At 31.8% G+C, this 12842-nt stretch overlaps 2 protein-coding genes across 2 annotated transcripts in view; one reads left to right on the top strand and one right to left on the bottom strand.

Moving 5' to 3' along the window:
- 5PtaseI (inositol polyphosphate-5-phosphatase A) overlaps positions 1 to 1273 on the bottom strand; it is a 31329-nt gene extending 30056 nt beyond the window's left edge. Inside the window, exon 1 of the mRNA XM_090115456.1 lies at positions 996 to 1273. Within this exon, the coding sequence (XP_089971582.1) occupies positions 996 to 1076 (81 nt within the window). The 5' untranslated portion in view covers positions 1077 to 1273. The remainder of the gene's footprint in view (positions 1 to 995) is intronic.
- A 292-nt stretch (positions 1274 to 1565) lies between these two features.
- Positions 1566 to 12816, top strand: Scgalpha (sarcoglycan alpha). Its single transcript, XM_090115459.1, has 10 exons — positions 1566 to 1656; positions 2860 to 2986; positions 3452 to 3609; positions 4078 to 4226; positions 4791 to 4922; positions 5398 to 5572; positions 7545 to 7789; positions 10184 to 10252; positions 10712 to 10813; positions 11402 to 12816. Exons 2-10 carry the CDS (start codon positions 2863 to 2865, stop codon positions 11847 to 11849), a joined length of 1602 nt encoding a protein of 533 aa, XP_089971585.1. The 5' UTR covers positions 1566 to 1656; positions 2860 to 2862; the 3' UTR covers positions 11850 to 12816.
- The last annotated feature ends 26 nt before the right edge of the window (positions 12817 to 12842 follow it).

The following is a 12842-nucleotide window of genomic DNA, read 5'->3' as shown; positions in this document are numbered from 1 at the left end:
AAAAATTCCATGTGAGTTTTTATCATCAACATATTATTATTACATAACGTTTTATGTCAGTAATGTACAATATTATGTAAGTATTGTTTTAGATAATATAATGCACATGAGAAAATTTTACAATTTCTATTTTAACTTGAAAACTATTTGTTTATCCAAAGATATATATCGAAACCAACCAAAACTATGGGCGGCGGTAAACAGGCTGCTTCAAGCAGTTTAGGCCGACTGCTTGAAGCCGCAACCGCGCGGTGTATTATAGTCATTCATTCACTGCCCTACACATGACTGCTCAAGCAGTTGCAACCGCTTTTTATTGACAGTCATTAACACATAAGCATTACAATGAAGTAATAACAAATTTATTAATGGCAATGATAAAAGTAAAAAGGTGTAGATTTTATGCACTCTGGGAGTTGCAGTTGTAAAATTCAAATTGGAAAGACAAAGCTGATATCTAATTAATTTTAAGGAATTTTAAGTATAATATAGTGGTTAAAGCATAATAGCGCTTCTAAATTTATTAATTTTTGTCTTAAAATATTGTCGATTTTATTCCTCTATAGATTTAAAATTAGCATAAAGTGCAAAAATCATTCAGAATTTTGTTTATGAAGCAGATGTTGATGTGAATGTTATAAATTATAATAATAACTTTGAATATACAAAGTACAAACATATTTCCTTAGTTGTACAATTTATAAAATAAATTCTGTCGTACTGAATAGATATTCGCCTTGACATAGATAATAATTAAATTAATACTACACCATAAAGATGACATCAGAATAATCATATTTCCATAATTTATAAAAATCCCACCATTTTCAAAAATTCAAAATAAGAACATTTTTTATCCACTAGGTGAAAGTCATAAAGCCTATCGAACCACTCGTTTAAAATTAGAACATTATCACATGCGCAACAAACTAAATTATGTAGGTAGATAGATTTTGCATGAGGTTTGAAAAATGTATTTTTATACAACTACTCACATCTTCGAAGATAGATCCGACGTTTGCAGTCACTAATAGAAGAGGCACTTTATCTGAACCCATTTTTTTAAACTTCAACATACCGAAAATCAATCAAAACAATTTAGCCCAACGAGGTTGAATACAGGCGCTATGTGGCAGCCACGCCGCGATTGTTACACAGGTACATTATAACTACATACACCGCATATAATATTACAGTAGTTACTTTTATTTTGCTAACACAATTTAAAATAATTAAGCACGATAAAGCAGTATCGCCCTCCTCGCCCTTTCAAGTTTTTTGACATTTGTAAATGTTAAATAAATGAATGAAGCGCGCTCCGTTTCACGGTAACGTCACAACGTGTCACGAACGAACTTCACACTGAAGAGTATTTAAAGATATTCGCAAGAGATAAATAATAAAAAAATCTTTATTCATTTATTTTTTGATTATTATTATAATATATAAATGTTTAAGATATTATTGTTAAAATTATTAATTAGTGTAACGTCACTTTTGATAAGCTACTTCACTGAATCGGAACGTGATTTTCAATAACAAAACACTGTTGGGAGTTAACCAATGACGTCGTTTTTAGTTTTACGTCACGCCCTACTTTCAGGGACGTACTTGCTTATTTTTATCGACAACCAACGTAAATAAATGGAATAAATTGTAAGTAAATAAATATACTATGCTTTTAGTTTTATTGCATGGATCTTAACTGGATAAACTTTAAATTAAATGTTGGTTATTTTCGTCTTGTAATCTCAGAGTAGTCGAATTAGAAACACGGATTCAGTAATCTATATTCTATATTTTTATAACATACTAGCGTGTTAAAATGAATTAATAATCTATTTATTTTTCGATTGCAATGAATAGAATGATCAATCATTTCAATTTATTATGTTAAAAATATCATTCAATACTTTAATTTTAATAGGTACCTCATGTTTTATTATGCACGTTCATAATATAAAATAGTAGGTATCTAAGTACCTACCTATAGTTTGAAATTAGATTTTTGCTTCCTGTATTTTTTAATAGGTACTTAGGTGTTTCCACACAGATTTAGCTGTTTAAAATATTTATTTGTACAAAATATAGGTAAATACAAAATTAATAAAATCTGTATTTGAATAAAAGATTTTTAATCGTTCGAGTTTGAACCTTGAAGAAAAATAGCATTCAAAAATTGATTTCTTTTCACTACCTTCCTGCATCTCTTATGATGATTTTGATTTTTGAACTAAAAAATATTGTGTTCACAATCATCAGCATATTAAACAAACCAAAGAGTATAATGTATAATAGGGCAAAACAAACATTTTTTTGGAAACGCTTATTGCACGCCTCATAAGCGAAGCGTTGAGGTGGGTACTACTGTCACTTCGCGCAAAACATCTGATTTTTCAAACTTAAAATGTCTTTATGTATCATACATTGCACTTGTAAGATAATACATACACACACATATTAAGAAAAAACACTATTTTTAACGTTCATGATATTTTTGATGTCATTTTTGTTATTTAAACTAGTTAAAAAACAGTTTAAAAAAGTTCTGTCTTGGACGTCCGTGTGTCTGTATGTGCGGATCCTTTTTCTTGTTAACACGATAGCGACCGAAATACTTTACTAATCGAGTCTTTTTTTTTCTCTTACGCTTGAGTATGCTCAGGAATAGAACCCTTTCATTTTTCAGGGTCTGATTCGATGTGGTTTAATTGTTATTAAATAAACAAAAATAATAATTAATAAATATTTATTAAAAAAAAATTATGAGGCGTGCACTTTTGGATTTTCCAAATTATTTTCGTATTTTCTTTCAACTATAAATGATAAAATATAACATGATTTATTTATTTTTTTCAGAAAATGCCGTTAATCATATGGATGATACTACTGACACATGGGGCTTTGGCCCATGAGTATAAAGCTGTGGAGACGGAAATGTTCGCGATACCAATCAGCCCGAATTTATTTAATTGGACTTATCAAGGTATTTATGGTTTTATTTTACTTTTTTGCCTGATTATAGTAGAGAGTAATAATAGTTACGAGAAAAATACTTACTTTTGCCCGCGTCTTCTCCCGCATTCGGTTGTTAGTAAAAAAGAGCTTGCCAAGCACACGTGTCAGAAGGGAACTTCTTAGATAAGATTCAAAGATACTTTTCAAGAGCAACCTACGCTTTTTTCACAATAATTATACTATGTATTGGTTATTGTTTAATTCCTAGAGTAGGTTTATTAGGAGATTATATTAGTTTTATATAGGTAAAAAGTAAAATAAAAAATAATATTTTACTTTTTACTGGTATCTTTCAAGATTGAAAGCGTGTTTTTTAAACTATATCTATGTATTAATTTGTTATTCCATAGTCTTCTTTACCCTATATTACACATATTTAACTTCCTATTTTGGATAACCAACATTATCGAATGTAATTATTAATGTATTACAGAATTTGATCAACAATACCGTTTCTACGCATCACTAATCGGTAAGCCAGAACTGCCCTCATGGCTTCGATACATCTACAGTGGTAGACATCACTCGGGGTTCATTTTTGGTACACCCCCCAGGAATAAGGAGTCGCCTATTACGGAGTCGCCTATTACGGTAAGAATTCTAATTTAGACAGAGGTAAAATAACATTTTTGCTAAGAACCTAACTAATGAAAAATATTTTAATTTTTGTCAGTAGCATTTTCTGTATTATTTTTCTGTTTTTTTTTAAACATAAGTACATAATATCTATTGTAACGGAAATAAGTGAATATAGTCACGTATAATGTAGGTATATTATTACAAGTTAAATCTTATGTATGAGCGACTGACAGTCCGTCCGGGATATACCTAAAGCAAAAAAAAAACGTAATCTTAGATATCACCCAAGACTTACAAAAAACAAATTATATAGTTGATAGACGAATGTACAAAATTGGCTTATATTATAGCAATCTTATAAATTGCAGTCTTAGTCAATTTTAAAATTACTATACAAACAGATAAAAACTAAGTGAACAAAACCTTCTCATTCTCTTTGTACTAAAATAATATAATTAATACTATTCTTATAATTTATAGTTGGAAGTAATCGGTCTAAACAGACAAGACTATGAAACCCGCCGGGTTTTGCTCAACTTACGAATTGAACCAAAAAGCAAGATGGCGACTCATGAAGTGGAATTGAAAATAGACAACCTTAATGTAGAGGATTTACTTGATGAGCATAGGTAAGTGGTAATTTGTGCCTGATAATTAGTTTAGTAGAGTTTAAAGCCATTTGGTGAATCCAGGCTAATTTATTGCTCAGTTCAATTTTGTAATATAAACGAACTTTTCGGTAAATACGATTTTTTTAATTCGATACGATAGTATAAATAATATGAAATTTTTAAACCTTTTTGAGCATAATTTTTACTGCATTTTACTCATAAAGTCTACAATCTAGATATAAATGTATATTTATTGAAAAAGGTAGTTAAATTTTATCACTACCCGCAAACGTTAAAAATAATTAAAATATTATCTATTCGAAGACCTTTAGAAGCCATAATCAAGCTACAACGGGTGAATCATCGTTAAAAATAAAAAATACACAATGTTATAAAAATGTACAGTTATCATAATTATCTTGCTATTACATAGCTTCTATCGCGGGCCTTATACGCGGGGACCGAATCGAGAAATTCCGTAACGAAAAAACCTCACGCTCCCCAATATAGCTTTACCGCGGCAGTCCCCGAGTGCCACACGTCTTTTTTTTATTATATATAGAATATATTAAAATGTTCCAGAATGACGCGTCTAAAAGACATTCTACGAACAAAGCTATGGACGGAAAGCAGTGGCGACCTCTATGCTACCTTTCTAGCTTCGGCCATTGATCTAGGCGCTAGATTGCCTTTGAAACCTAGCGATGGTGAGGGGTGAGTAACTAAGTAATCTATACTAATATTATAAAGCTGAAGAGTTTGTTTGTTTGTTTGAACGCGCTAATCTCAGGAACTACCGATTTGAAAAATTCCTTCGGTGTTAGTTAGCCCATTTATCGAGGAAGGCTATAGGCTATATATCATTTCGCTAAGACTAACAGGAGAGGAGCCATGCGGGTGAAACCGCGAAGCGCAGCTATTGTAATATACATATTACATAGACCACTTAAAATATTATAATAATTTGTTTTATTAGCCTAGTAGTTCGTTTAGGAAGTATAACACCATTTTCTAGCGAACTAAAGCGTCTCCGGGTGGAAGTTCGACCACTTTCCCGCTTACCAAGTTGTCGCCGAGAAATTTTAATCGAACTTTTAGTTTTTACTATATTATACACGAAGTTTAGGTTAAATTTATGTACAAAATGATGTCCTACAATTTATAAAGTAAATAATAATGTCTTTTTCAGTCTAGTAGTTCGTCTAGGCAGTATAACACCATTTTCTAGCGAACTAAAGCGTCTCCGGGAGGAAGTTCGACCACTTTCCCGCTTACCAAGTTGTCCCAGAGAGTTCAAACGAACTACAGTGGAAAGATTGTTCAGGGATGCTGGGTTTACACTGGATTGGTGTAGTTTTGAATTGGTAATTAGCTTGGTAACGAAATTAAATGTGATATATTATGATTGTAAATTTAAAAATAAATATAAGTGGATGGTTTGTAATCTAAGGTTTGTAACTTGTAATAGAATTATGAATAGTTGAAGTACTTTACTAAATAAGAAGTTTAGCTACTGTTTTAGTTTTAGATATTAACAAAGTTAAAAATAAATCAATTCAAATCTGTTCAGTAATTTTGTGCAAGTTGGATACTGAATACTTAATTTACAAACTTCGAAAGTTTCAAACTGTTTGTGTCAAACTCCAGCCTTTGTTCAGCTTTATATGATTTATCAAAATTTCACTACAACATAATATGCAAATAGTTTGGAAAATCCAAAAGTGCACGCCTCATAATTTTTTTTTTAATAATTATTTATTAATTATTATTTTTGTTTATTTAATAACAATTAAACCACATCGAATCAGACCCTGAAAAATGAAAGGGTTCTATTCCTGAGCATACTCAAGCGTAAGAGAAAAAAGATGTAAAATTTTCGTCGGCGCCATATTGAATTTTAGTTTTGACCTCATATTGGTTAATAGATACCCCAATAACCATGAAAATGACACCCATGACGAAAAGATGTAAATTTTTTGTCGGCGCCATCTTGGATTTTAGTTTTGACCTCATATTCGTTAATAGCTACCCCAAAAACCATGAAAATGACACCCATCACGAAAAAAAGTCAAATTTTCATCAGCGCCATCTTGGATTATAGTTTTGACCTCATATTCGTTAATAGCTACCCCAAAAACCATGAAAATGACACCCATGACGAAAAGATTTCAAATTTTCGTCGGCGCCATCTTGGATTTTAGTTTTGACCTCATATTGGTTAATAGCTACCCCAAAAACCACCCACATTTGCAAATGTGTTTGCTACTTAGGAAAAGTTCAGATTTAAAGATATAAGTAGGTAATGTGACGAATTTAATTTATTTCATTCCGACTGTTTCTCGGAATAACATACATTTACTAAGAATTGCATACAATGCCGGTTTTAATATATTGCCGGTAACATAATATTATGTATGATAATAATTCTTAAAAAAGTATTTTATACATTTCTTAAAAAGCTTCGATATTGTATACAATAATACAATTCATATTCAAATTGTTGTAAAATAGTCACACTTTTTTAAGTTGGTTGAATACACTAAAATACTTATAAGGATCGTACCTACTAATAAAAGTAACAAAATGAATTTTTAAAGTTCCCAGTAATCTTCTGGAATCAATTTCAATAAAAATATAAAAATTCACTTCAAAAAAAAAAAAAAAAACAGCCGAGTTTTTTTTTGTTTATTTAATAACAATTAAACCACATCGAATCAGACCCTGAAAAATGAAAGGGTTCTATTCCTGAGCATACTCAAGCGTAAGAGAAAAAAAAAGATTCGATTAGTAAAGTATTTCGGTCGCTATCGTGTTAACAAGAAAAAGGATCCGCACATACAGACACACGGACGTCCAAGACAGAACTTTTTTAAACTGTTTTTTAACTAGTTTAAATAACAAAAATGACATCAAAAATATCATGAACGTTAAAAATAGTGTTTTTTCTTAATATGTGTGTGTATACGTATTATCTTACAAGTGCAATGTATGATACATAAAGACATTTTAAGTTTGAAAAATCAGATGTTTTGCGCGAAGCGACAGTAGTACCCACCTCAACGCTTCGCTTATGAGGCGTGCAATATATGTGTGTTCTAATAATATTATCTCATCATAATATATCTATGACTAGCGGTCCGCCCCGGCTTCGCCCGTGGTACCTACAGGTTTAAACTATCCTATCTCTCAAGTTGGATCGAACTGCACATGGTGTACGAATTTTATTATAATCGGTTAAGTGGTTTAGGAGTCCATTGAGGACAAACATTGTGACACGAGATTTATATATATTAAGATTATTATATTATATATATTTTCATACTTATTGTATTTCAGTACAACACAATCTACAAAGAGCGCACCACAGAGCGTCTCGAATACCTAACCGAAATACCGCCCAGTAGACCGGATAAGAACAGTCTATTCAACACAAAAGACACGTGGTCTGCTCCCAGTAGAACGGCTCTACCGAGTAGAAGTTATGTGCAACAATTGTCTGTGACGATTGCTGTTCCTTTGGTGCTTATGTTGCTGTCTGTTGCTGCGTTGAGTGCTGTGTTGTGCTTTCATTATGCTGCTATGTGAGTATCTTAAGACGATACACAAAAAAAAATCTACTGCTTGGCGGGCGGAGTCTTATAGCTCGCTATCGCGAACGCGGGTGTGCGCGAAGTCATTCTTGCAAACTCGCCGCGCTGCCGCTGGCCGACTCGGGACAAACATGTATGGAGTCGTCATACAGTTATAATATTCTTATACATATATTTAATTGTTGATTTATTGGTTTTATTTTCTTGCTTATAAACAAATAATCTTCTTTTTAACAACTACTTAGACATTATTAATAATTATTATTATTTCGTAATGTTTACTTTATTACAAAATAATACAGGTTATAAATAATCTTTAAAATAACAAAAAATATTGTTACTCTGAAAAGCCGCGGTCGGAATGATATTTTTTTAAATAAAAAAATTGTTTAAAAAAAACACAAAATATATTGACGCATGTGTTTATTTTTTGCACTCTATTATAATTGTAATTATTCATTACAAATAATCAAAATAAAATAGCCAGAACAAAGTTAGGCCCTGGTAGGGTAGGTAGGCAGGTACAGCAATGTGAGACGAACACTGGCTTATTTATACCAATAATAATGGATAAAACCTATCCTATTATAAACATTAAATTAAGTTTACTTTCTAACAACAAAAATACATAATATTAGCTGATGTGAAAGCGAATCAACCAATCATCCCACAAAAATGAAATGTGCACACAAATATTCATCCAAATCGGTTCATGTCATTAGGAGGAGTGACTGCAGCGCCATCTTCCGGGCCCAATTGTGTTTCCAGATCACCCAGGAACTCAATTTAATATACTTACACAAAATTTTTCGAAATGAAAACTCACATTACTATGTAAATATGAATATAAACCTGTTTTATTACTAAGCAATTTCCCGCACAGGTGTAGTAAGTATAAATGAAATAAATATCAACATCAAATTCTTTATACAACATACTTATCTACCACCTTCTAAGAAATGTAATTCTTGAAATTATTTCGTATTTTTTTTAAATATAATACTACTCCAATGAGCTCCTGTTCCATATTACGGCCACCATACTTCCACTAAGTTCACCATGATTTTTTATTTCTTTGCACTTTGTTGCTTTTTGCTAAAAATGGAATCATGCGATAAAACCAGTAGAGCTTTGATAACATACATTTTTGGCTGAATAAAGGTACTTACGAAGGAGTGGATTCACATTGTGAACAATCAGTGGGTTTATTTTCCTTCTGGATTCCGGATTTCTGAACAGATTATTTATGCTATAAATGAAAAAATCTTACACATTCGTTATGTACTTAAAACAGGGTACATATCAAACATCGTCTATAATACAATTATCATCAAATTTAAAATAAAACCAACTTTTCATTAATTTGTTCCAATTGTAAGCATTCTTTTTCCTCCAACCTTTATGTTTCTTCTTCTTATTTTCTTTATTGTCCCCATTTGTCTCATTTTGTCTTATCGTGTTGTCACCCTTTTTTTCGATTGCGCGAGTGACACAAGTTCCCCGTGTGACGGCCGTAGCGGGAATGACTCGTGCAGCGATCGGGGTAGGAAGGTACAGGGCGGCTCTCGCTATATTGGCTGGTCGCGCGCTAATTTCAAGTATTTCTTGTTTATTTCAAAACCATCGCATATTTCAAAATTCTAACACGGTAGACGTATAGGTTGTATATTTTATAGTTAATATCCAAAAAGTCGTAACTTTACGATTGTTATTTTGAAGATGCCAGAGATTAAAAAAAAATAACAATGATAACTTTGTATTTTTTTTCTATCGAGAAAATATCATGGAATCATGTTTCTAAAACGGTAGACGTATTGTGTTACTATTGAACTTTCTTGTCAAGAATTTTCATCACGACAACTTTAATAATATAAAAATTACGAAGGTTTGAAAAGGACCGTAAATGTTAGAAAAATTAATTCATCACCTTAAATAAAATTATAATATTAGTAAAATGCGAAAGTTTGTGAGGATGGATGTATGTGTATGTATGTATGTTTGTTCCTATTTCACGCAAATACTCATATAGGTAGAGGGTAACATGGATTAACACATAGGATACGTTTTATCCCGGAAATCCCACGGGAACGGAACTATGCGAGTTTTTCTTTGAATACGCGGGCGAAGCCGCGGGCGGAAAGCTTAGTAAGCTTAAGCTTAGAAAGTTATATGAAAATAAGTACTCTAAATACTGCTCCATTGCTACATTGCATTCAGTGCAACAAAAATTATGTTACATATTATTTTTTAAAAATAATCATAAGTTTCCTAACAATGAATCTAGTAGGTACAAGAAAAACTACTCCTTTTATTTTGCTGACCCATTGAAAGAAAGTTTTAAGTAAAATAAATTTATTTTCATGAAGGAACAATTAATAATTTCAGACGTGATCCGGAATCAGAAGGATTCATAAACGACATTTACCACATCTGCGCAGATTATAAACGAAGGAGGTTAGATTGTGTGCGCGTGATTCTTGTAACAAATAATATGATTTATTATGTATTTTTGCTTTAAAAACTGAATCTTAACACTATTAATTGGTTTGTTTTAACCGACTAATAAAGTGTATGTTACTATACATTGTGTGTCAATATTTTAAAACTAAAAATCTTAACTAACATTGCCTTTTAATAAATAAAACGCAAAAATTTAAAAGTTTTGTTTGAAAACTAATACCTTTTTTTTACAAAATGCATGTATAGGTACCACCAATGAAAAAAAATGAGAAATAACATTTACTAAATATAAATTAAAATTTGGAAATTCTGGAACAGGAATTACATGTTATAATTATTATTTAAAACTCAAGAATATCACAAAATAATAATTTAAACAACAAACGCTGTTACACTTAAAATGTTATAAAAAATATATATATTTTTTTTTTACCATAAAAATATTATTTTCAGAGCGCACAAAACAACAAAAGTGGAACTGTGTAGATATGGCACTGGCAACACTGAGCAGAGTCAAATCGTCGACGATGAAAGTACCAAGAGTTTGGGAGTAAGGTGATTGTTTTTTTCATTATTTTTGTGCTAAAAATGTACACTAATATCAAAAGACATTTTTAAGCTATTGCATAGCTTCTATCGCGGGCCTTGAGCGCGGGTACCGAATTCAGAAATTCAGTAACGAAAAAAACCTCACGCTCCCCACTCCAACGGGCGCGGAGGTGTGGCTTGAAGGCATAGCATGCAATAGCTTTACCGCGGCAGTCCCCGAGTGTCACACGTCTTTTTTTTATTTGTGTATATTGAATAGGCTCTAAAAGTACTGGACCGATTGTATTTTTTTTTCGCGAATAAAATAGGCTACATTATTAGGAAGTAAAATGGCTTGTTTCATTTCGTTTTTATCCTGGGTCTGATCTAGGCTACTTTAAAGTAAAATAATAGTTATCTGTGATCCGTGATCCAACCTGCATTCATATAAATTATAGCATAAACAAATGCACTCCTATATAGATCGATAAATGAAATTTACTTAATTAAATTTTAATCCGATGACACAATCTGTTTAAATTGCAAAAAAATAGCAAAAAAGGAATAGATTACGAACACATTAAGCTACGAAATAATATATATTTTTTATTTCAGCCCCAACAACAGCCTCACCAGATATAGCCCTAAATCTACCCCGAACTTAGCCGGAAACTACAACCGACCTCAACCTCCCCCTTACGCAAACTCACTACACAATCGCAAGTCACACACACACACACCGACACACACAGACACAGAGACACACACACCAGAACACAGACATTTGGCTCTAGAAGAATCGCTAAAACTCCTAAACGAAGCGAATATAGCCAGCGAATTTGAAAACTTACTACTGAAGAACCCGATTGTCGATTTTAATGATGGTTCCGAGGATTATGTTCCGATTAAACAGGATCCCGGATATGTCAAAGCGGACCCTGGTTATGTCAAAGCGGATTCCGGTTATGTCAAAGTGGATCCTGGCTATGTCAAAGTGGATCCCAGTTATGTCAATCCGGATACAGGTTTCCCGGATCCTAAATATGAAGGTGTTGGCATTTGACACAATGATATTGACGGGACAGCTCCCGTCAAGACGTGGTTCTGTTGAAATGGCGGGAATATTTGAATGTTTTTATAGTGTTTTTTTTTGTTACCACTGATTATTTATTATTGTAGAATACAGTTAAAAGAAACATACTTAAGTATTAAAACTTAAACTTGAACTTTGTAACTTGTAAGGCAAAAGTCGTAACAATATTCGTAAACTATTTCATTACGATAGACGTAGTATAGAATATTCAACATTAATAAATACAGTAGAATCTTTCTAGGGTTGATTATTGTTCTATGCAGTAAATATTGTTTATTACGTAATATAATACGATTTTTAAAAACAGTAGACGCACATATTTCGTACAATATAACAAATACAAAGTTAATACTGATAGATAGACAGAGTCACTTTTGCATTTATATCATTAAGTATTACGCGATCCAATTAAGAATAGGAACGACTGAGCGCCATATTGTGACGTCATTTTTATTATTTATATGAACATTTTTCAAACTAATAATAATCCAAGTTAAAATGTTACTGATAATAATTGTAAAACAGGATTTCTTAGCAGATTGTATATTTCAAACAAGCTGTGCCCCGCGGTTTCACCCGCATTGCTCCGCTCTTGTTGGTCTTAGCGTGATGATATATTATAGCCTATTACCTTCCTCAATACATAATCAAACACCGAAAGATTTTTTCAAATCGGACGAGTAGTTCCTGAGATTAGCGCGTTAAAACAAACAAACTCTTCAGCTTTATAATATTAGTAAGTATAGATTACATAATATTAGGGCATTGACTGTAATCCGTTGGATCGCATTTTAAGTATGTTTCAAGCAAGCCTTTTGCTATTGTATAAATATATTGTACCAACATAAAAAGTTGTTGTACCGAATAATAACATGAATATAATCTAGTCAATTGTATACTAGTCAGTAGATATATTTATTTATTTATTTATCCTTTATTGCTCTTAGATAACTTTAATATGAA

The sequence above is a fragment of the Colias eurytheme genome, chromosome 23, assembly GCF_061535395.1.
Source record: "Colias eurytheme isolate Ceu_HAF_F1 chromosome 23, ilColEury1 Martin Lab GWU primary, whole genome shotgun sequence".
NCBI lineage: Eukaryota > Metazoa > Arthropoda > Insecta > Lepidoptera > Pieridae > Colias > Colias eurytheme.
The sequence above is the reverse complement of the archived record's forward strand: the minus strand, read 5'-3'. Positions and strand labels throughout refer to the sequence as shown.